Raw genomic sequence first — 20,070 nt, 5'->3', positions numbered from 1 at the left:
GTTGAATAACCTGGCACAGAAAGCCCTCATCAGAGCTTCTATCCTTCCAATTTTTACCGAGCCTTCAAGGCTAAGCTCAGACCTCACCTCAGGAACTGTTCTCCGGTATCATACTGTCCTCCCACACGGACCTCTCACCTCTGAATTCTCCACACTAGCTGGGTCACATCTTCTTTGCCCCCTGTCACTTAGCACAGGACCAGGGACAACAGGTACTCATGCTTGGGAGAAGCATGGCCTCCGTCCAGCATCCCCTCCACTGCCTAGGAAGGGAAGCCAACCCTGGTTGTAGGCACACCCTCTGGTGGGCGTTGCACTAGTCACGGGTGCTCTAGGGTTGCCTGGCTTTGGATTTCATGCTCTCTTCTTCCCACCGTGCTCAGCCTCCTCTGGTTTCCCGAGGGAGAGGGGAGGGCCGGACACAGACACTCCATGAGGCTAAGGGCAGGAAAATGGTGGTCCCTTGTCATCCCCAACGCGGTCCTGTTCTAAGCCTCTGAGCTAGCCTCTCCCCAAGGTAGCTAAAAGTGGCACAACTATCTTGGGGGAGGCGGTGAACATAGAGCGGCCAGGCGTCCAGTCTTTCAGGACCAGCTCAGGAGTGTGACGTCACAGACAGGGAAGGTGAGTCTCTAGGGAAGCATTTGCAGCCTGTAAAACCCTGTTAAAGGCACACTGTGAAGTACTGGAGGCAGCTTGGTGAATGGCTGTGACTAAGTTAAGACCACTTACAAAGTCACTCACATTGTTGAGCAGTTTGCCTCTGGTCCCCATTCTTAGGCCTAGAAAAGGGGTCACAAGCCCCCTAGACTCCACAGGTATCCAAGCGCCTTCAGCGGCTAGATGGATGCTCCGGGTGGGCCTGGGCAGGGCCATGAGGTTCAGGCTAGGGTCTGAGCAGCCGAGAAACCCAGCTGCCATCAAACGCCTAACTCTGGCTGGGGGGTAGCGGGATCAGAGGGGGCAGAGCCCCAGGCTGCCCTGCCCAGATGTCTGGGCTCTCTGGGAAAGTGGGAGTCCCTTCCTACTGTCCACACTCTGGTGCTAAGGCAGCCTGGGAGGAGGAAAGAGAACAGATGGAGAGCCCAGAGACAGCACTGCAGTTCTGGACTTTCTCAGCTGGGGGGCCCCGCTCCCTCTCACCCCTGTGTGTCCACAGCCCCTATCATCTGTCTCATCGTTATCTGTGTCCCCCATTAGACTCCTTCCAGCAGACGGCCCTTCAGCCCCTGAGCTCCTTGGGAGCTGGAACCAGGTCAGATGAACTTCTCCAGCCCTAGCAACCAACACAGGAAAGGTTTATTGAGCAAAAATGAATTACACCCACCAAACAACCTGCCTTTCTCAGAGTCTAATCCCAGTACTATGAACTGGGCTCCCTGATCTATCCCTGTAGATCATGCGGCTGCAGCAGGAACCAACCCCCCTGGGGCCAGGAGATGCAAACAACTTCTGGCTCCACATGCGGAAGGTTCAGGACCCACCTTTACAATCACCCCACCCCACACATCATGGTCAAGCTGATGATTCAAAACTCTGCTCCCCAAGGCCCGTTAGCGGGCAGCCTATGGCTGCTCACTGCAGGGACGCAGCAGTGGAGCCCAGGAAGAGCACAGACACGCTCTTCCATGAAGCCGGGGCCCTGCCGCTCACTGGCCACAGCCCATCCCTGAGCCTCGATCTCCCACAGGGTATTGGGAGGACGACACGAGATAGTGTGTAAAGAGGACTTAACACAAACATAAGTGTCCAACCTGGAGATCCATGGACTTGGATAGGGAAAAAAACCAACATCTTAATTTTCACCCATCTCTTATAGAAATTTAATGTTTCCTTCATTTATGTACCAGACCACGGTAGTCTTAGCAGCAGCCCCTGTAGGCAGTGACGCCAATAGAAACCAAAAGTGTTTCCGTATCACATTTATGGCAGTTGGGGATATCTTGAAGAATCATTTATTCTCATCACTAAAGAATTATAGTGGGGGCTTCCCTGGTGGCACAGTGGTTGGGAATCTGCCTGCCAATGCAGGGGACATGGGTTCGAGCCCTGGTCTGGGAAGATCCCACATGCCGCGGAACAACTAAGCCCGTGAGCCACAACTACTAAGCCTGCGCGTCTGGAGCCTGTGCTCCGCAACGGGAGAGGCCGCGACAGTGAGAGGCCCGCGCACCGCGAGGAAGAGTGGCCCCCACTCGCCGCAACTGGAGAAAGCTCTCGCACAGAAACAAAGACCCAACACAGCCAAAAATAAATAAATAAATAAACAAATTTATTAAAAAAAAAAAAAAAAAGAATTATAGTGGGATTTCCCTGGTGGCACAGTGGTTAAGAATCCACCTGCCAATGCAGGGGACACAGGTTCGGTCCCTGGTCCAGAAAGATCCCACATGCCGCGGAGCAACTAAGCCCGTGAGCCACAACTACTGAGCCCGTGTGCCGCAACTACTGAAGCCCGCGTGCCTAGAGCCCATGCTCCGCAACAAAGACAAGCCACGGCCATGAGAAGCCCACGCACCGCAATGAAGAGTAGCCCCTGCTCGCCGCAACTGGAGAAAGCCTGCGCGCAGCAACAAAGAACCAACGCAGCTAAAAAAAAAAAAAAGAATTATAGTAATGATTATGCCTGCTGCTAGATCTTTTTAACGTAATAACAAAAAAGAATGTGTCACTGTATGTGGAATTCGATGTCTTAATGTGTACGTATTTATATTTTAATACCATTGATTTCCTTTGAAATCCAGTGTACTTTGTAGTACACATTTTAAAACTCTGAATAAGGTTTATAGTCTTTACCAGAATACCAGAGGGATCCATGGCACAAAAATGGAGGAGAGTCACTTTGTTCGAGAGGGAGGCCCATGGGGCCACAGCAGCCTTTGCAACTCCAGGCGAGCGCCTGCCAGTAGATTTGGGTGGCAGCGGGAGCGAGTGGCCAGGGCTGCTCAGGACAATAATTAGCAGCCGCTCAGCACACCTGCCCATCCAAGCAGGCTTGGCTCCCACCTACGCAAGGGCTCGGGAAGATGCCGGGCCGGTCTCGGGGCTGTGGTTAGGCTCGATCTATTATTAACCTACAGCTTGGGGCCAGTCCCTGCCGCATGCTGCACGGGTTGGGGTTCTACCAGCTGCTCAGCGCCCCATCAGCCAAGCCCCGACTCACTAAGACAGTGGGATAGTGGTGGCTTCTGGGTGCAAACGGGGACTAAGGGAGCTGCTACAGCAGACTAGGGAGGGGCTTGGAGGCTGGAGTCCATGGGGTCTTGTTCTGGCCCCATTACTTCCTTCTCATGTGATTCTGGGCTAGGCTCTTCCCTCACTGGATCCCTGCTTCTTATCTGAAAATGGAGGTGTTACACGGTGCTCTCTACTCCCGGGATTCTAAAAATTGGCCAAGCAGGCCAAGTTGGAGGCTTGAGCCCTCAGGGAGCCAGTTTAATTTGCTCTGTTCCCTAGACCAGTGTTTCTTTATCTTGTTGAGGCCCATATGCCTCTGCAAAAATCTGAGGACAGTGATGGTCCTTCACCCCAGAAAAATGTGAACGTACTTTTGCGTATAATTTTGCGCCTAATTTTAGGGGTTCACGGAACCCCCTAAAGCCCGCTTTTGGGCCTCAAGGTGAAGACTGGCTATTTCAGACCAGGTCCACTAATTCCGGACTCCCTGGTGAGTGCTCTAGGCTTCTGCTTAATCCTTAACTCTGCCTCTGAATGAGCTTCACCATCTCGAAGAGTCACAGAACCTCTGTGAGTCCCTATTTCCTCACCTGTGAAGTGGGAAGTCAAGGAAAGACAGACACATCAAGTGCCTGGTCCGCTGAGGGGGCTCTATAAATAGCAAGCCCCGTCCCATCCCTCTGCCCTGCCGAGGGAGGGAGGGGCAGCTGCTGCCCTGGAAATGTGGTCTCAGAGGCCGCCACGCCCACAGGGAGCACGCGGCTCAGCACTGACACGGTAATTTCTGATGATCCCCGTTGGCCTGAACGATTCTGAAGAGTGGGCTGTCCCGAGAGACTCACTCTACAATGCTCGGCAACAGGTGTGTCTGCCCTGAGGTGCTGGGGAAGTCACTTATTATTCTGAGGACACTGGGGCCTGGGGAAGAGGAGAGGCTGCTGGGAGAGCAGGGCCTGGCCCAGGTCAGGGGCCCTTTCCTCCTCCTGGACAACCTATGGTACCCTGACCCCGGTCTGGATGGCAACCCAGGGGACGGGGGCACCAACCTGGACCTGCCGGAGAAGCAACCAAAGCACTGAAGTGGGAGGTGTTGAGAGAGACAAGGAGAAGCCTTGAATGGGCTGCAGGAAGCAGCTGGGGACCATGCTCAGCAGAGGGTGGATGAGGCCTGGGCGGGGGCTCTGAGGGCGCTTCCCGACAGCAGCTCCCTACACTGGGGGCCCACCACGCCCTGGCCCCGTGCGACATGTGAGACAGCGTTTTCCTCACGTTCAAAATGAGGAAACTGACTTTCAGGGAGTTCAAGGAACCTGTGTAAAGTCATAGAGCTTGTTTGTGGTGGAGTCAGGACTCAATCCCAGGACCACACCACCCTAAGGCAAAGCAACATACCTGTGGGAAAATGTCTGCTGGGAGGCAGGGCAGCATGCCTGGGGGTCCTATAGACCCATGCACACGCTTTGGGGGTCCTATAGACCTGGACCCAAATCTGTGTGACTTCGGACAAGTTACTTACCTTCTCTGAGACTTGCGCTTTCTATCTATAAAATGGGAAGCATACCACCACCTCCCAGTGAATCTTGGTGAGTCCTCATGCGTGCCTGGGGTAGAGCACTTGATCGGGGACCCAAAAGGTGGGAGGTGGGAGGATGCTTTTACCCCTCACCTCTCCAACATCTGCTGGGGAGGTGGCCCCGGCCTGCCCTCACCCTCTAAGCCCCGGCTTACCCAGCACGAGGAAAGACAGGACCCACTGGAGTACCGAGATGACCTGTAGCTGCTTTTCCACCTTGGACCTATTGAGCCAAGTGATGGAGAAGAGGTCCTGGAGGGCGGAGAGGATGCTGGAGCCAGTGCCTGCGAAAGAAGAGAGAGGTCAGCCTGTCCACCCTTCCCTCCAGCCTCAGAGTCCCCATCATCAAGCTATCTCCCACAGACACCTTCCTAGACATGAGAGGCGCATGGGCCAACACATCAGACAGATCTGGACTCACATCCCAGCCCTGCCACACAACAGTTTTGTATTGATAATTCTGGGCTGTTCACATGCTTTGCTTCCCTGTGTCCCAGTTTCTATATATACCCAACGGGAATGATGTCCCCCCTCAAAGGGTCATTTTGGAGAACAAACAGGGTATCCAAAGAGGCTAGGGGGAGGCTTGCCATAGTTGCCAGTTTTCTTCCCTCCCCTTCACCCCAATCAAACTCCTGTCTTTATCCTTTATCTGGATCTAGTACAAATATTTAATCTTTGCTCTCTGTGTCTGTGAGGCCAAGGACAGAGGGCCAACATCCAACCTGCAATGTTTTTTTCCTCCAAGTGTACTTTGCGCACCCCCAATCCTTGACCCACGCCCCACCCCTGTATCTCCAGGACTAATACCCTTTCCCAGTGAGCTGAGCCCTCCTGCCCCACCGCCAACGCCACTGATACCACCTTCAGAGGGATTCACACTTAGAGCTTCATCTCAGTGCCCAAAGCTTGGGGCCCAGAGAGGAACCAGCCAGGAACCACTCTGCTTCCAGTGGCCAGTGAGCTTCGGAACACCGAGGGCTACAATTCTGTTTGCTACCAAGCAAGTGCCAAGCTTATAAGTTAGGACAAGATGTGCCCAGTTAATTGGCTCTGTGGCCATGGCCCCAGGATGACGCCCTGGACTCCAGTGGCTGATGGGTAGAGGGACCGGAAAGCCTGGTGATTGCAGAAGAGGCAGCGCTGGGGAAGAGCATGGAGGCTCCTGACATAGCCCATTCCTTCCGGCAGCTGGACCAAAGGAGTGCCCCCCTTCAAACCTCCACATGTGCTGAGCCCCAACTGCACGCCCTTTGCTCAGCACATCTTCACCGAGTGCCTACCTACCGTGTGCCGGTCAAACATTCCTTCACACGACCCGCTCTGCCAGGCCCCCCGCTGAGTCACAATCTTGTCCTTGAGGGTCTCGTGACCTTTCACCCTGGCCTACTGCGGAAGTGGGAGGGCGAGCGGTATAAGGGCTTACACTCAAGCCCTTGTGTTTCTTCAAAATCTGTATTTCAACAAGGTTACAGCAGAGATTAGAAAGGGACACAACCCTCATCTGCCGAAAGTTAACAATTACTTTGACTTTCGGGAGGCATGTAAATAACACCAGGCCTCAAGGCAGACACATCAATCCTGGCCCCTTCACCTGGTCTAATGGAGCAGAAGGAGGGGGCTTGGCACGGCAGAAGAGTCGGATCCCAGCGCCAACCGTGGCTCCACTCGCTCTGCGACTTCAGGCAAGACCTCGAGGGCGCACAGCCGTATCCCCAGGGCATGGCACATGCTGGGTGCTCAGCAGCCCCTACCGCCCCCCGGGACACCTGGGGTGGAGGTGGTAGATGTGAACTCACCCAAGCGGATGAGCAGCCTGAGCTACACAGGCGCGCCAGGGGTTTAGCGCATAACTGCTCCTTCGCCCTCTGCGTAAATATCCCACCATCACAGCCGTTTCTACCTTCACACTTTTCCAACACCCCATCCTGGAGCCCGAGGGCCCTCTGGGGTCATCTGGTACAGCCCAACTGAACATTTGGGGACGCGGAGAACAGGAGCAGTGACTCGTCTAGGGTTACCTAGCCAGGGCCAGAACCCAGGATCCCTGCCCCCTGCTCAGGGTACAGCAGGTCCAAGGGTGGCCTGTGCTCAGAAGTGGGGAGAGTGTACTGGGGGAGTACAGGCGGGAGGGAAGTGAGGTCAGGCATAGGCCTGAATCCCAATCCAAGGGCCGGTCTGCCAAGTCATTCCCTAGCCACTGGGAGTGTGCGGGATGAAGGGAAGCAGGGGCCATGGTAGACGAGTCCCTGCCCTGGGTCTGGGGCAGGCTGGGTGCCTTGGCTGCAGAGAGGATAGAATGTTCTCCAGCACCTTCCTACTCAGAGTCTGGTCTCGGAGCTGTTTAGAAATGCAGGGCCCCAGCCTGGATCTACTGAACCAAAATCTGCATTTTAACAGGACACTCAGTCCAAAGTCTTAGGTAGGGTAAGCTCGGGGTGGGGGAAGGATGCAGGGAGGAGCTGGGGGCCTCCACCTTCTACTGGGCAGGGGAAAGAAGGTGATGGAAGGAAAGGCATCAGACATTGTCTCATCCGACCACTTCCTACTGCAAACAGGACCCCAAAGAGTGCTTGAGGAATGTCTGAGGAGTGCTCAGAGAAAGGGCTGTCTAGCCCCTGCCTTTGGGTCAGGACCAACGAACTGGTCGCACCCACTACATGGAGCTCTCCTGCTTTGGAGGTGGGGTACGCATAGTAAGTCCATATTGGTGACACACCCCCCACTGAAACAACTGAAAAATTCTTCCTTGTTTCCTAATCCAAGTCCGTCTGCTATTACAGGTCTCTCACAATTAGCTAAAGTCAGGGTGCAGGAAATGTAGACTGTCTTATTCAACCGTCACCCTATTATCCACACAGAAGAAGAAGGCCTGAAGGGCTCCCACAAGCCCCAGAGCAGCTTGGCCAGAGCTAGGCTTTTCCCACACTCCCCAGTCTGTCCTCCCTGCCTCGGCCCAACTACCGCCCATAGCCCGCGCTGCAACCAACTAGGAAATGCAAAGTCCACTGAGGAGTGGCAGGTGTTCCTGTGGGCGGCACAGTGAGGGGGCTGCCTGGAGGGGGAGGCCGGGAGGGTGCTGCCACTCTGTGTCCCTCAGGCCTCGGCCCACTCGGCTGCCTCCTGGCCAGACCATCCCGACCTGGCTGACCACAGAGCCCAGCCCTGGGAGCTGGCCTGCCCAGGATGCTGAACCACAGGCCCAGTGGAAGCCCCCTGTGGATCTAAGAAATATCCAGTCATTGCTCCCCTGCCTAGAAAGCCGCTCCTTGCCTTGCCCACCTGATGACCCCCAACAATGAGATAAGGCAGCTCGTCCTTCAAAACCCAAACAGGTGAGCCTTTGGAGAGAGGTCACCTTTCCTTCCCTGGGATTATCAGCTCTAAGGCCCATGCACACGTGGAACCCTCTAGGGCCATCTCACCAGCCCCCGCCCATCTTGGAGAGAAACTGTCAGTAGATGAAGTCGGGAGAGGCCAGCAGAACAGAGAAATAAGAGAGGACTGGAGTCCTCCTTCCAGGTTCCCACAGCCCCTCACCTGGTACCGACTGCTGATTCCAAGTCCGCTCTCCCATCACACTGGGAGCTGCCCAAGGGCCTGGGTCTGATCCATGGCTTGGTTCCCAGTGGCCTCTCGGAGCCTGGCCCAGAGTCAACACTCAGCAAGGTTTGCTGAGCAAAAGGACGAGCAGGTCTCTGCTCTGGCTGATCCTCAGGCCCCCCTCCCCAACCCCTGGCTCGCTCTCTGTAGGGCTGGGTGACAGGTAGGCGGGCCGCACGGCCCATGCAGCTTCAGGGCCTCCAACGCACTTCCATAGGCACTCTGGTTCCTCACCAGTCCTGTGAGTTTGGCATCATCACTGCCATTTTGGTGGTGATAAAGGCTCAGGGAAGTGACACAGCCAAGGTCACTTGGCCAGAGGGTGGCAAAGTTGGACTCAATTCAGGCCTAACTTCTAGGCCTGCGTTCTGTCCCTGTGCTGCAGGTCTCCCCACGTTCCTTCTCTCTTCTCCCCAAAAGAAAGTGGGGGAAGGCTGGGAGGCGACAAGAGAAAATGCATGACCTATTTTCCTCTAGAGGGGCAGGCATCTTGTGCAGTTAAGTTAAATGGCAGCAGGCCTCGGGGTTCCAGTCCCAGTTGTACCACCATCTCCTGTGTCACCTTGGCCAAGTCACTTCACCTCTCTGGGCTTTGGTTTCCCCACATATAAAATGGTGGTGGGGAGGATGAATTTTATGATCTCTTTGACTGCTTGGACTCTGGTGTCCACCCTCCTGAGGATACCACCTTGAGGCTCACCACCCTGCAATAGCCCTGGTACAGCTGCCCGGCAGATGGGAAGTGGGGCTTCAGCTGGGCACCCCCAGGTCATTGCCAGACCTCACCACTCAGCTGTCAGCATCTCCTCTGCCCCAGTTTTGGCTAGGAGAGGTCCTGCAGAAGCTGGTAAGAGACGCCAGCGCTACAATCAGATGTCACCACTGCCACTACCTTCATACCCAGCCTGACTGTCCTCAAGACCTGGGTGTGACCAGCAGGGAGCCACAGCCTGGCCAAGTCTCAGCTCCAATCTGCTCTCTCGTCACCCCTCCCCCAGCCTCCGCCTGCACACTGCACTCCCTGCGCACCCTCTCAGCGCCGGTCCCACTGCAGCCAGTGTCTATTTCCTCGGTCATCCTCCTTGGCCAGCGTCTCCTGGGTTCCAGCGCTGGTACCTGATTCATCCATGTGCCCAGAGCCCAGCCAGGCCGGCGAGAGAAGGAGCTCATAGGGGTTTATTGCATGAATCGACAAATGCCGAAGTCCCAGAGGCAGCTGAAGGCCTGGATGCCCAGGTCAGACTGAGTTGCCTGACAGGAAGGCCCCCAGCCCTATCACTGAGGACCCCAGAGATGGGGTGGGGGAGTGAGCCTCTCTCGCCCTCTCTGAGCATGAGTTTCCCTCACCCCACGATAAGAACAGAACCCACTTCCTACAGATGTCTTATTTTCATCAAGGAAGACGAGACAGGCCACAGAGTAACTTGACTCATTCTATGAAGAGAAGCTGGCAGTAACCAATCCAAACAGCTGCTCCAGGGCACCACCGATTTCACCATTTATTTTATACAGCTCCTTTGCTCCTGGACTTGGGGAGGGCAGAGGGAGTGGAGCTGCCAGAGAGGCCCAGAGCAGCTCTCTTACCCCCAGAGAGGAACCCCCTGCCCCCATGTCTATACGGAGCTTCCCTGCCCCACAGCACTCTCCGGGAAGGTAGACAGGCAGGGATGGGCAGCCCCATTTTCCAGAGATGGAAACTGAGGCAAGGTGAGGCCAAAAGATGTTAAGCCACTTGCTTGAGGTCAGGGTATAGGGGAGCCAGGACTCTCAGCAGGCATTTGAGTTCTGAGTCCCTCATCATTTCCATGATGCCAGCCTCTTGAGGGCTGGTCCCCACTACACAAGCCAGTCTACACCCCAACTTCAGGAACACACCCCTGGTGAAGGGAGGGCTGCCTCTCTGTCCCAACCATGTCCCAAGTTTCATGGCAGGTGGGGATGGGTGTGTATCGCCTCTTTGCCCAACATCTGATGGTAAAGTGACCAGGCCGCATCCAGCACTGATGCAGCCACGGCTTCCTCTCGCACAGGCTTGAGGGGGCAGCGTCGGAGCCCCAGTCCCCGTAATCTGAGAAAGGGCCCTGGGCCAGCCCTGGCCCAGCATAACTCTGTGACCTGGGGCAAGTCACTTAGCCCCTCTCAGCTTTAGTTTCTCATCTGTAAAGTGAAGGTAAGAACCCCTACCTGTCAGGGTGGTTGGGAAGGTAAAAAAAATAAATAAAAATAAAAAATGCATGTAGGTCCATTTGGCATCTGTTAGGTGACTGACACCTGTTAGGTGATTAGCTCTCGTCATGGCTTTTACCACTGACCAGAGTGGGAGGGGAATTGATGAGCAAACACAAAGCTTTTCAAGATGTGTGTGCTCATGAGGTTGTGTGTTACGAGGAGAGAGAGCAGAGTGGGGGCATTGGCCCGGGAGGCTCCAAGGAGGTGGCGAGGCCTCAGCAGGGCCTGGAAGACAAGATCTGGGAGGCGAAGAGGAGGAAAGTGGGCACTCGGGGTTGGGGGCAACTGCTGGAATAGAGACTCAGACGGAGTTACAAAGAGGCAGGCCCAAACCCAGAATGCTCAATGACCCAGGAACGGGGGTTTGCATTTACCCAAAACATATGCTGAGAATAGGAAAGATGGAAAGGGCTCAAGCAGCCCAAAGTAGGCTCCTGGAGGAGGTGGGTGGGGACAGGGATAAGCATGGAGCACTTCTGAGGTGCCCAGCACGGTGCCAGCCACCGGGGAAATAGCAGTGAATGCAGCAGGTCAACTCTCACCTGTTAGGGGGCTTAAGTTCTGCTGAGGGAGAGACAAAGCACCGACACATAAATGTAGGATGTAACATCAGGCAGTGATGAGAGCTATGAAGAAAAATAAGCTAGAGGGATAGGCAAGAGGGTCCTCCCCTGTGGAGGGGAGGCATGGAGCAAGGCTGACTCCCCTCCACGGGGACACTGGAGCACACATGACATTCTTGGGTCAGGCCTCTGGGTGGCCCACACTGCCTCCTCTACCCTCCTTAGCTACTGGCATCCTGGGAAGGGGCTCACCAGCCTGGAGAAGGTGCAGAGGACAGGCGGACGGGCATCAGGAGAGCCTGACCTCCAACTCGCAGGAAGTGCAGCCTTGGTGAGTCACTTCCTGTGCAAGCCTCAGTTTCCTCGTCTGTACAGTGGGACTAATACCTACCTTGCCAGATTCTTGGGAGAATTAAATGAGATGATGCATAGGCAAGAGCATCATAAAAAGTAAAGACCCGGGTGAATGTGGGGTAATTACCAAGTAAGCCTGGGTTTCCTCTCCTGTCTAGTGGGTTTCACAACCCCTGCCTTGCCTTGGAGCAGAGGCACTGGCCTCAGTAGACTTAGGATTCAAACCCTGGCTCTGACTATTATTTAGTGTGAGACCCTGAAATTCACTTCCCCTGTCGAAGACTCGGCGTCCTCCTTTGTTATGATCCAGAATTGTTGGGAGGAATCCAAATAACTTACGGCAAAGGGACAAACAGCGTCTGGCACCTCTGTTAGAGAGCTAGAAAGGTGCCAGCGAGGTCACAGGGATGTGGACGGCCGCCACAGGTTCCCGAGTGGGGGAGTCACCCTGCTCACGTCTGCAGCCCCAAGGATGCCACACCTGGGCCCAGCCCGACCTAAGCACTGCCCTGGTCCAGCAGCTGCCAAGTGGACAGTGAGGAAGTCGCCCCAAGCTACTCCAGAGGGCTGGGCCCAGGTGTATAGGGGAGCCAGAGGCAGAGAGATGGACATTCTGACTCCTGGCAGACCCTTTGAGGTCCAGGAAGCTAGTCCAAGTGCCAAAGAAATGCCACGTCTTCAAGGCCAGAGGCAAGCTCTCTTCCGGGTCCCCTCCCCGCCAAGCACCTTTCAGCAGGAGTCCTCACGTGTGATGATGGGGGACAGTCATGGCTCTGCAGGGCTATGTCTGTTGATCTCAGAGGCCCAGCCTTGGGTTGGGCTCCAACTAGCCCTGCACATGAAGCTGTGCCCATTCTCTGCCTTACCACATGCTCAGCCAGACCCTTCTTCCCTCTAGGAAGTCTCCCTACACTCTTGGCCCTGCCTGCCATCCCTCCAAACACAGTCCTGTCACCTCCAGGCCCAATCTGCTCAGTCACTGAGCTCACACTTACTGGGTACCTACCAGGCCCTGAACGCTGGCCCTTCAGAGATGGGCCTCATCCTTCCTGGCTGATGCTTCCTCGGGGAAGCCCTCCTCCCCCACCCCATGTGCCCCACCTCACCCTGCACTCAGCCTTTCTCATTCTGGGAGAGAGTGTGCATTTGCTCATCTGGGTCCCTGTGCCCAGCATGGGGTCAGGCACAGAGCAGGTGCTTGGTCAATGTTTGCCAACTGGATGCTCGAGGGACCTGCGATGAATAAACAGGGCCTGGACAAGAATAGAGATGATGGACCTGTGCCACGGCAGAGGGTCAAACGGGAACTTTCTGGGGAATCAGGAGGGAAAGGTCTCCTCTAGCTGGAGGGGTCACGATTAAAGGCAGGGGCAACAGTGGAAGGTTCCAGAAGGAGGGAGAGAAGGGTGGAGGCGAAACATTAACATTCATTCAGCGAGTACTTTCTGAGTATCCTTTACAGGCCAGATTAGGCGCTGCTCTAGGGTGGGAGCTGCCCCCTGCCTTGCCTCTGCTTCTTGGGCTCTTGTGGGAGGAAGAGCTCCACCCCGGGGCTGCCCACCTCAGCTATGGCTGGGGAGACAGGGCTGTGAACAACGAGGCACAGAGGGTAAGCCAGGGCCGGGGAATCCACGGGAGGTACCCAACTGGCCTGGAGGATGCTGTCATGGATGGGTCAGGTGAGATGTAAAGGATGAGTCAGTTTGCCAGGCTGACAGGAGGGAGGTGCAGGGTCAGGACCCCAGGTACTGGAGTCCCACAGATGGCACTGGAAAAGGCCTGGAAGGGAGAGAGCGCACAGCTTTGAGGAATTAACTGCAAATAGTCCAACCAGGTTGAAGCATAGCAACCGTGTGAATGGGTGAAGCTAGTCGAGAACGTGCAGGGGGAGTGAGCCATGGAGGACTGGAAATGCCAGGCTGAGGAGTCCTGGGCTCCATCCTGAAAGCAGGGAAAATTGCTGCCCACCCCTTCCGTTCCCTCCACCAGCTTCAGATGGTGTCTAAGGGCCCCGAGGCAACTAGCCAGCCATTCACCTGTCCCAATCCACTGGTGATTTCTTTTCTCGAAAGACTAATAATCTCCCCTTTAAGGGTTAGGTGTTCTTTAAGTAGGTAACCTTAAAGCAAATTAGGTGTCCTTAAAACAGGGCCCACTGGGACATCTGACCCAAAGGTGTCCCTGGAGGACCCTGAAGGTGACTGCTGAGGACCCCAATGGCCTGCTTTCTCTACTACCCCCACCTTCTGACACATTAAAAAAATAGCTACTGAAGTGGGAGGGGTTGCCATGGCAACACCACCAGCTTGTGGGTATGTCACCACCAAGGAGTCCTCAAAATAGGCCCTTATCACAATACATGGGCAAGTGTGGGGAGCTATGTTCTTCTGGGGCACTTACCTGGGCCCCAAGCAGGACATGAGCCCATTTTCACAAGGACAAGTTGGGGACAAGAATGAGTAGGAGGTTGACCCCCAGGATCCCACAGCCATCAGGGGCATGATCAGAATCACACTTCTGCAGCAGAGCTGGAGTGAACCCAAGGGGGCTGCCTTATGCAGCCCTCCTTACTGTACAGGCAAGGAGGCTGAGGCCCCAAGAGGGCAGGGTCTTGCCCAAGGTCACACGGGAAGCAGATGCAGGGTGAGCCTCCTGGCCACTAAATCTGCTCTAATAGTGAAATGAATTCACATTTCCTGCTTCTGTCGATTTGCCCAAAGGGTCTGTGTGTTCAGCTTCCTTGGGTCTGCACCATAACCTGGGCAGATATTCTTATCATGCATTTGCCCGTTCTATAGATGACGATACTGAGACTCCTGGCCCTAAACCCTCAAAACTGCCAGCAGCAACTCCACACCCAGGAGGCTCCAGAAGTGGTGGAGGCCAAGAAACTCTGTGCACCAGGGGCCTCTCCCAGCAGCTCTCAAATCTCCACCCCCAACCCCTGCAAAGGGCATAGGCGAGCCACCCCAGGCCTGGATACAGCAACCTCTATCTCCCTTGTCTCTCAGCACACCAGGACCTCAGCTCAGGTTGGTAGCCCAGAGACCCTGCAGTCAGACTTTCCCTCCCACACAAATCTCATGTCTCTATTTATTCTGGTCCCTGTACCTGAAGGTTCTTGCCTGTCTTGGTAACACCTGTTCATCTTTCAATATTCAGATTGACTGTCGCCTCTTCCGGGAAGCCTTCCCTGACCCCAGGATGATTTAGCTCCCTAACCCTCACCTCCAGGCCTCCACCCATGCTTCCTTCCCCTTTCACTATGTGGACCACTGTGCACTGTCATCCCCCTAGTCTCACTTCCTCAAAGGCAGGGACCATGGATTGACCTGTGTGCAGCACAGAGTCTGACACACAGAGGTGCTCCATCAATAAACTGGAGGGCCCACACGCGAGTCCCCACTGTGAGAAGCCTTCCTGGATGTCCCAGAGCTGAGTCTGCCACTCTCCATAGTGTTGGAGGCTGTTGCACGTGTCACACAAAATGAATGACAAGGACTAACAGGCGAGTCACAAGTTAGTTTACAAAGCGCTTTCCATTCGTGTTAACCTAAACCCTCACATCCTTGCGAGTTTGAGATTTTCTGATCCTATTTTCCATTTAGGGGGAGTGAGATACCCAGAGCAGAAGTGAAGCCAGGGCTGGAATCCTGGCTCTCTGGCTTCTAAGCCCTGGAAGTAATGGGGGAAACTGTGGTGAGCCCCCCGCCCTCAGCACTCAGCCCTGGAACCGGCTCCTCGTGAGACTGTGGTGTCTCCAGAGCAGGGAACAGCTGCAGGCCCAGCACCCAGCACGGGTGGGCACAGAGGAGGCCTGAGGAAGAATTGAGAAATCACGCTGAAGCAAAAAGCAGGGCTTCCTGCCAAGAGGAAGGAGCAGTGCTCAGGAGGGCTGAGGTCCCATTAATGATTCATTCATTCAACAAATATTTACTGAGCACCTACTATACACCAGGCACTGTGCTAAATGCTGGGACAAACACTGAGAAAGACAGACAGGGTCCCTGTTCCCAAAGGGCTGACATTCTTCTGGGGGAGACAATCACCTAAACAGATAAGTACACATGAGAATTTAGGTAATGAGAGGGGCTATAAAAAATAAAACAAGATGGGGCGGCTTTCCAGATGGTGTGGTCAGAGAAGGCCTCTGAGAGGAGACTGAATGGTTGGAAGCCAGCCATGCAGTGACCTGGGCAGAGGGCAGCACATGCAAAGGCCCTGAGGTAGGACTGAACTGATGGGAATGCTGGGGGAGCTGGAAGACCCCTGGCAGTTCTAGAGCACGACATGGTAGGGGACGAGGTTGTGAGGCCGTGAGGACTGCTCACAGGGGGCTCCATGGCCACAAGGAGGAGTTTGGAAGGTTTGGAGTACGATGAGGGGCAATTGGCTGTTCCCCTGGCCTCAAAACTCTGGGGCTCGTGGTGCATGTACTCATCAAGGCAAGTTGGGGGAGCTTCCTGAAAAAGCTTGGGAAGGGGTGATCTGCCACTCCCATCATGGTCTGGGAGCAACCTACACTCATTCAAGAAACGACCACCTACAGTGGCGAGAGCCCTGCACTCAGCCCTTCACGGCTTCACCACACTTCTCTCTTGGTTTAAGGTGGCCAACGACCGGGAGATGGATCTGGGTTCTAACCCTGGCTTTGATAACCCTGGTCCAGTCCCTTCTCTCTGGGCCCCTCAGTGTCCCATCTGTAATGTGAGGGCTGTGCCAGATGTAGCGTTCCCAGAGAGCTTTGATTTTATGACTCAAGTACTTGTTGCTGAAATCAGGGGTGGGAGGATGGGGGTGTGGCAGGGTTTCCACACTGGCTAGTGAATCACCTAGGCTGCTAATAAAATATTACTCTTGGCTCTCCTTTCCCAGCCCAGAAGAGCCCTCAGTAGCGCAGATAGCCCCAAAGTGGCGTTTGTGCATTTGGGGAAGTGGTGTGTGCAAGGAAAGAAAGCTATAAAGAATTGGGAGAGGGAGGAGCATGAGAATGATGTTCCCATCCTATGATTTAGGACTGGGTTAGGTGACTGTCAATCCTTAGTCCCAGAGTTGGCCTCCAACAATCCAGCCTCTTAGTCTCACCTCCTACCAAGTTACTGCTTGCACACTCCCAGCGATGGAGAGCTCCATCCCCAGCCACACCAAACCTGTGGCAATCCTCAATAGCCATCAGAAAGGATTCCTCCATTACATCACATCTGCCCCCCATGATGCCACCCCTGTTCCTGGCCTTGCTTTTCGGAGCCTCACAGAGCAAATCAGCTCAGGATTTTACTGGGGCTGCCACCATTTCGTGCTGGGTCCTGTGGTGAACCCTGGGGATAGAGACAGGCATCAGAGGGCTTTGACCCGAAGAGCCTCACATCCAGGGGCAAAGGCAGGGATGCGAATATGACTAACTGTGCATTCTCCACCCCTGGCACAGGTAAATCCTTCAGATATTAGAAGATACCAACAGAGACGCCTGTCTCCCTGACACTTCCAGCACACACCCACCTACCCATGCACCCACAGCTGGCCTTTGCTTTTGGTCAAGAAACCAGACACCAAGGTATCTATTTCAATCTCACCCATCACAGGTCTTCCCTTCACAGAAGCCATGGCTCTCCTTGAATACCACCACCAACAGGGTGTTCACCACCTCCCAACAATGGGACCTCACTGGCAGAGGCAAACCAGGCCACTGGGGAGTGTCTTCAAAGACCAAGGATGTAGAAAGCAGGTCTAATGGAGATGCCAGATAACACAAGATTTCCTTCAGCTCTCTGCCTTCCCCACCCAAGTCTTTCACCAAAGCGGAGCCCAGACACCTAAAGTAATTGGTTTGCATTTCATACCAGCCCTTGCTACATCCCATGATGGAATTGTTTGCAGCCAGTTTTTTGCTTTTTTTAATGTTTTCAAGACCTGATAACAACATGGAGAAATGCTCCTGACAGGATAGTAAGTGACTTGGTCAAAATCATTCACTGGAAGTCCTCCTGAACTACAAATCCTAGGTCAAAAATGAGGAGGTCAGGGTCGCCTGCTCCTGGAAGATAGAGCTCACAGCCTGTGGACAGCAGAGGTGAGGGAAGGGGATCTCCAGGAAGGACCACCACAGAGAGCATCCATATCCCATTCTCTGGAGACAAAAGCATTTTTAAAAGCATGAACATGGCTAGGTCCCTTCCTCCCCTGTTATGGGCATTAAATGGCACAGTGAACAGACAAGCTCTTTTAAGTGAGAGAAGGGGCTGTCAGAGGCTCTAGGGCTGGGTGTCTGGGGCAGCTCAGGCTGCTTGTCCCGAAGATGGTGACAGCAGCTCGGTACCTCTCCAAGGGCAACGAGCAGCACCCAGACCAAGAGGGGCAGATAATCACACCAATAGTCACACGGGGAACAACGCCAATGCCCCAGACACGGTTAACCTGTGATACAGCTCCAGGGTGCTTACCTAGCAGCCACTAGAATATTATAAGTGATTTGGAGTACCAGAAGGAAATACTCATGATTTAACATTAAGAGGGAGAAAACAGGATTCAGAACTATATCTACATCACGCTTTGAACTTTATCTAAATAATGTGTACAAATAAAACTATAAAGAAATATACTAAAATGCTCTTAGGAAGCTATTTTTGGATAGTCAATTAACCAGCAGTTTTAAATTTTCTTCCTGTTTTTCTATATTTTTCAAAATTCCAATAATTCATATGTTTTATTTTTATAATGAAGATGGGTCGAGTAGATTACTGTTAGTTACTGAAGAAAAATCCTAAGTAGGAGAGGTTCAGCAAGCAGAATAAAGACTTAGGTGGAGGGAGGGAGGATTCAAGCAAGACCAGGACAGCTGTGAGAATGTCCCAGGCTCTCCTGGATTTGTATTTAATCCCCTGGCCAAGGCTCCTGTTAAGGAAACCTTGGGTGGGTCATGCCTCCTCCCATCTCAGTTTCTCCAAGTACAGGTGAGAGGTGGGGGACATGGAAGGGATGCTCTTCCTTGAGGGGGCAAAGCTCTGGAGTTTGATCTCCACTCTGCCCCTGATTCACGGAGGGCCTCAGTTGCACACCGGTGGAACAGGGGCCCGGGCCACACTGGAGGGCACCCAGGGTCCTCTGCCCCACCTTCTAAGTGTGCCAGGCTCACAGTTGCTGCTGAGTGGGCTCCCAAGCCTGGGCTGAAGAATGGGTGTGAGGAGGGAGACAGTGCGGGCACACCTGTCCCAGCCAGGCATGTTCCTTGTCTGGTGGCTGCTTCAGGGGATTGCAAAACCCTTGCCACTCTGCCCCATCCAGTGCCTCACAGCTTGATCCACCAGGTGAGGAGAGAGTGTGGGAACTGCCAGGGGCCAGGAGCAATGCTGGGGCTTGGAGAGGAGTTCTCAGCTATCACTCCATCTCACAGGCTGGAGAAAGAGAAGTGATGTAACAGAGGTCCCCAAAATCGATGAGTGCCAGAGTGGAGAATGCACCCACATGACTACCATGCCAGGTTGCCTGGATCAGACCCGGTAACCATTATTCTAACCTCATCTCAGACCCAGGTGAGTTGGGGGGAAGAATGGGAGTGATGGTGGGGGAGAGGGCGGCAAACCATCCCAAAAAGAAAAGAAAGGGGTTGGGACCTCGGCCCCCATAGCGTCCTGTCCTCCAGCAACGTGCCCCCACCTTACCAACACACTCCTGCCTGCCTTAGAGCCTTTCATCACATCCTTTCCTGAAAACCTCCTTGCAGCTGCACTGCCCCAGGAGAAAGCCCGCAAGGCCCTGCAGACCCTGGGCTGTAACAGCTCATGTCCCAGACCCTTAGCCCAGCTCCGAGAGCTCTCACGGGAAAGCATGGCTCCTCAGTCAAAGCTCTCCCTCCAGTCAGCTGGGCCCGATGCTCACCTCGCAGGACCCCGGAGTAGGCGGCTATGAGGGTCTTCATGGCGAAGCCGGTGCAGTCGGGCTTCTGCGTGAAGCCGCCTGACCCCGCGCCCCTGGCCCGTGTCCCGGCCGCCTGGGCCAGGGCTTCGCGCCAAGCACGGGAGCGCGGGGGCGGCTACGGCCCGGGGAGCGGGGGGTGGGCGGCCAGACGGGCCCGAGCGGCGGCCGAAATTGGAGCCTTGGCCACGGCCACGGCCACGGCCACTACGCCCGCGGCTCGGAGCGCGGCACTTTGTAACCTCATAAGGGGGCGGGGCCGACGCGGCAGGGGCGGGGTCGGCCGTTTCAACCTCTGCCGCACCAGCTGCGTTGGGATGGGGGAGCGCCGGGCTCGGCTTGGCGCGGGAGAGCTGCTCGGAGGCCCCTGCTCGGCGCGGGTGGGCGGCCCGCGAAGCCGAGTCCTCCTTGCAAGGGGCTGCCTGGTTATTCCTGCCGCTCCCTCCGCCCGTCCCTCGCCGCACCCCCGCGGCGGTTGGTGCAGCCCGCCAGCAGGAACTTGGGCCGGGAGCCCCGGCATGGGCAGGACAGGCGGGGCCGGGCGTGGGTTTGTGTTTTCCTTTGGGCAAGGCCTCGCCTTGGCTACAGATGCTGAGGTCCCGCCTCTGATTGGTGGTTGTATCGGGCTTAGTTAGGTAGGGGTGGGCTCCTGAAGCCCTC

At 55.0% G+C, this 20,070-nt stretch overlaps 1 protein-coding gene across 2 annotated transcripts in view; it reads right to left on the bottom strand.

The window, feature by feature from the left end:
• DGAT2 (diacylglycerol O-acyltransferase 2) overlaps nucleotides 1–19,605 on the bottom strand; it is a 32,262-nt gene extending 12,657 nt beyond the window's left edge. Inside the window, exons 1-2 of one of the 2 annotated variants that reach the window (XM_089915323.1) lie at nucleotides 19,375–19,605; nucleotides 4,906–5,034 (exon numbers count right to left, since the gene is read on the bottom strand). In XM_089915323.1, coding sequence (XP_089771449.1) covers nucleotides 4,906–5,034; nucleotides 19,375–19,414 — 169 coding nt within the window. In that variant the 5' untranslated portion in view covers nucleotides 19,415–19,605. The remainder of the gene's footprint in view (nucleotides 1–4,905; nucleotides 5,035–19,374) is intronic. The other variant, XM_022593852.3, reaches the window with a different exon arrangement.
• Nucleotides 19,606–20,070: the final 465 nt, after the last annotated feature.

The sequence above is a fragment of the Delphinapterus leucas genome, chromosome 7 (genome assembly GCF_059928025.1).
Source record: "Delphinapterus leucas isolate spDelLeu-1000000601 "Yukka" chromosome 7, BTC_Dleu_Yukka2, whole genome shotgun sequence".
Classification (NCBI taxonomy): domain Eukaryota; kingdom Metazoa; phylum Chordata; class Mammalia; order Artiodactyla; family Monodontidae; genus Delphinapterus; species Delphinapterus leucas.
Note: the sequence above shows the minus strand (reverse complement) of the source record. Positions and strands in the feature narration are given on the sequence as shown.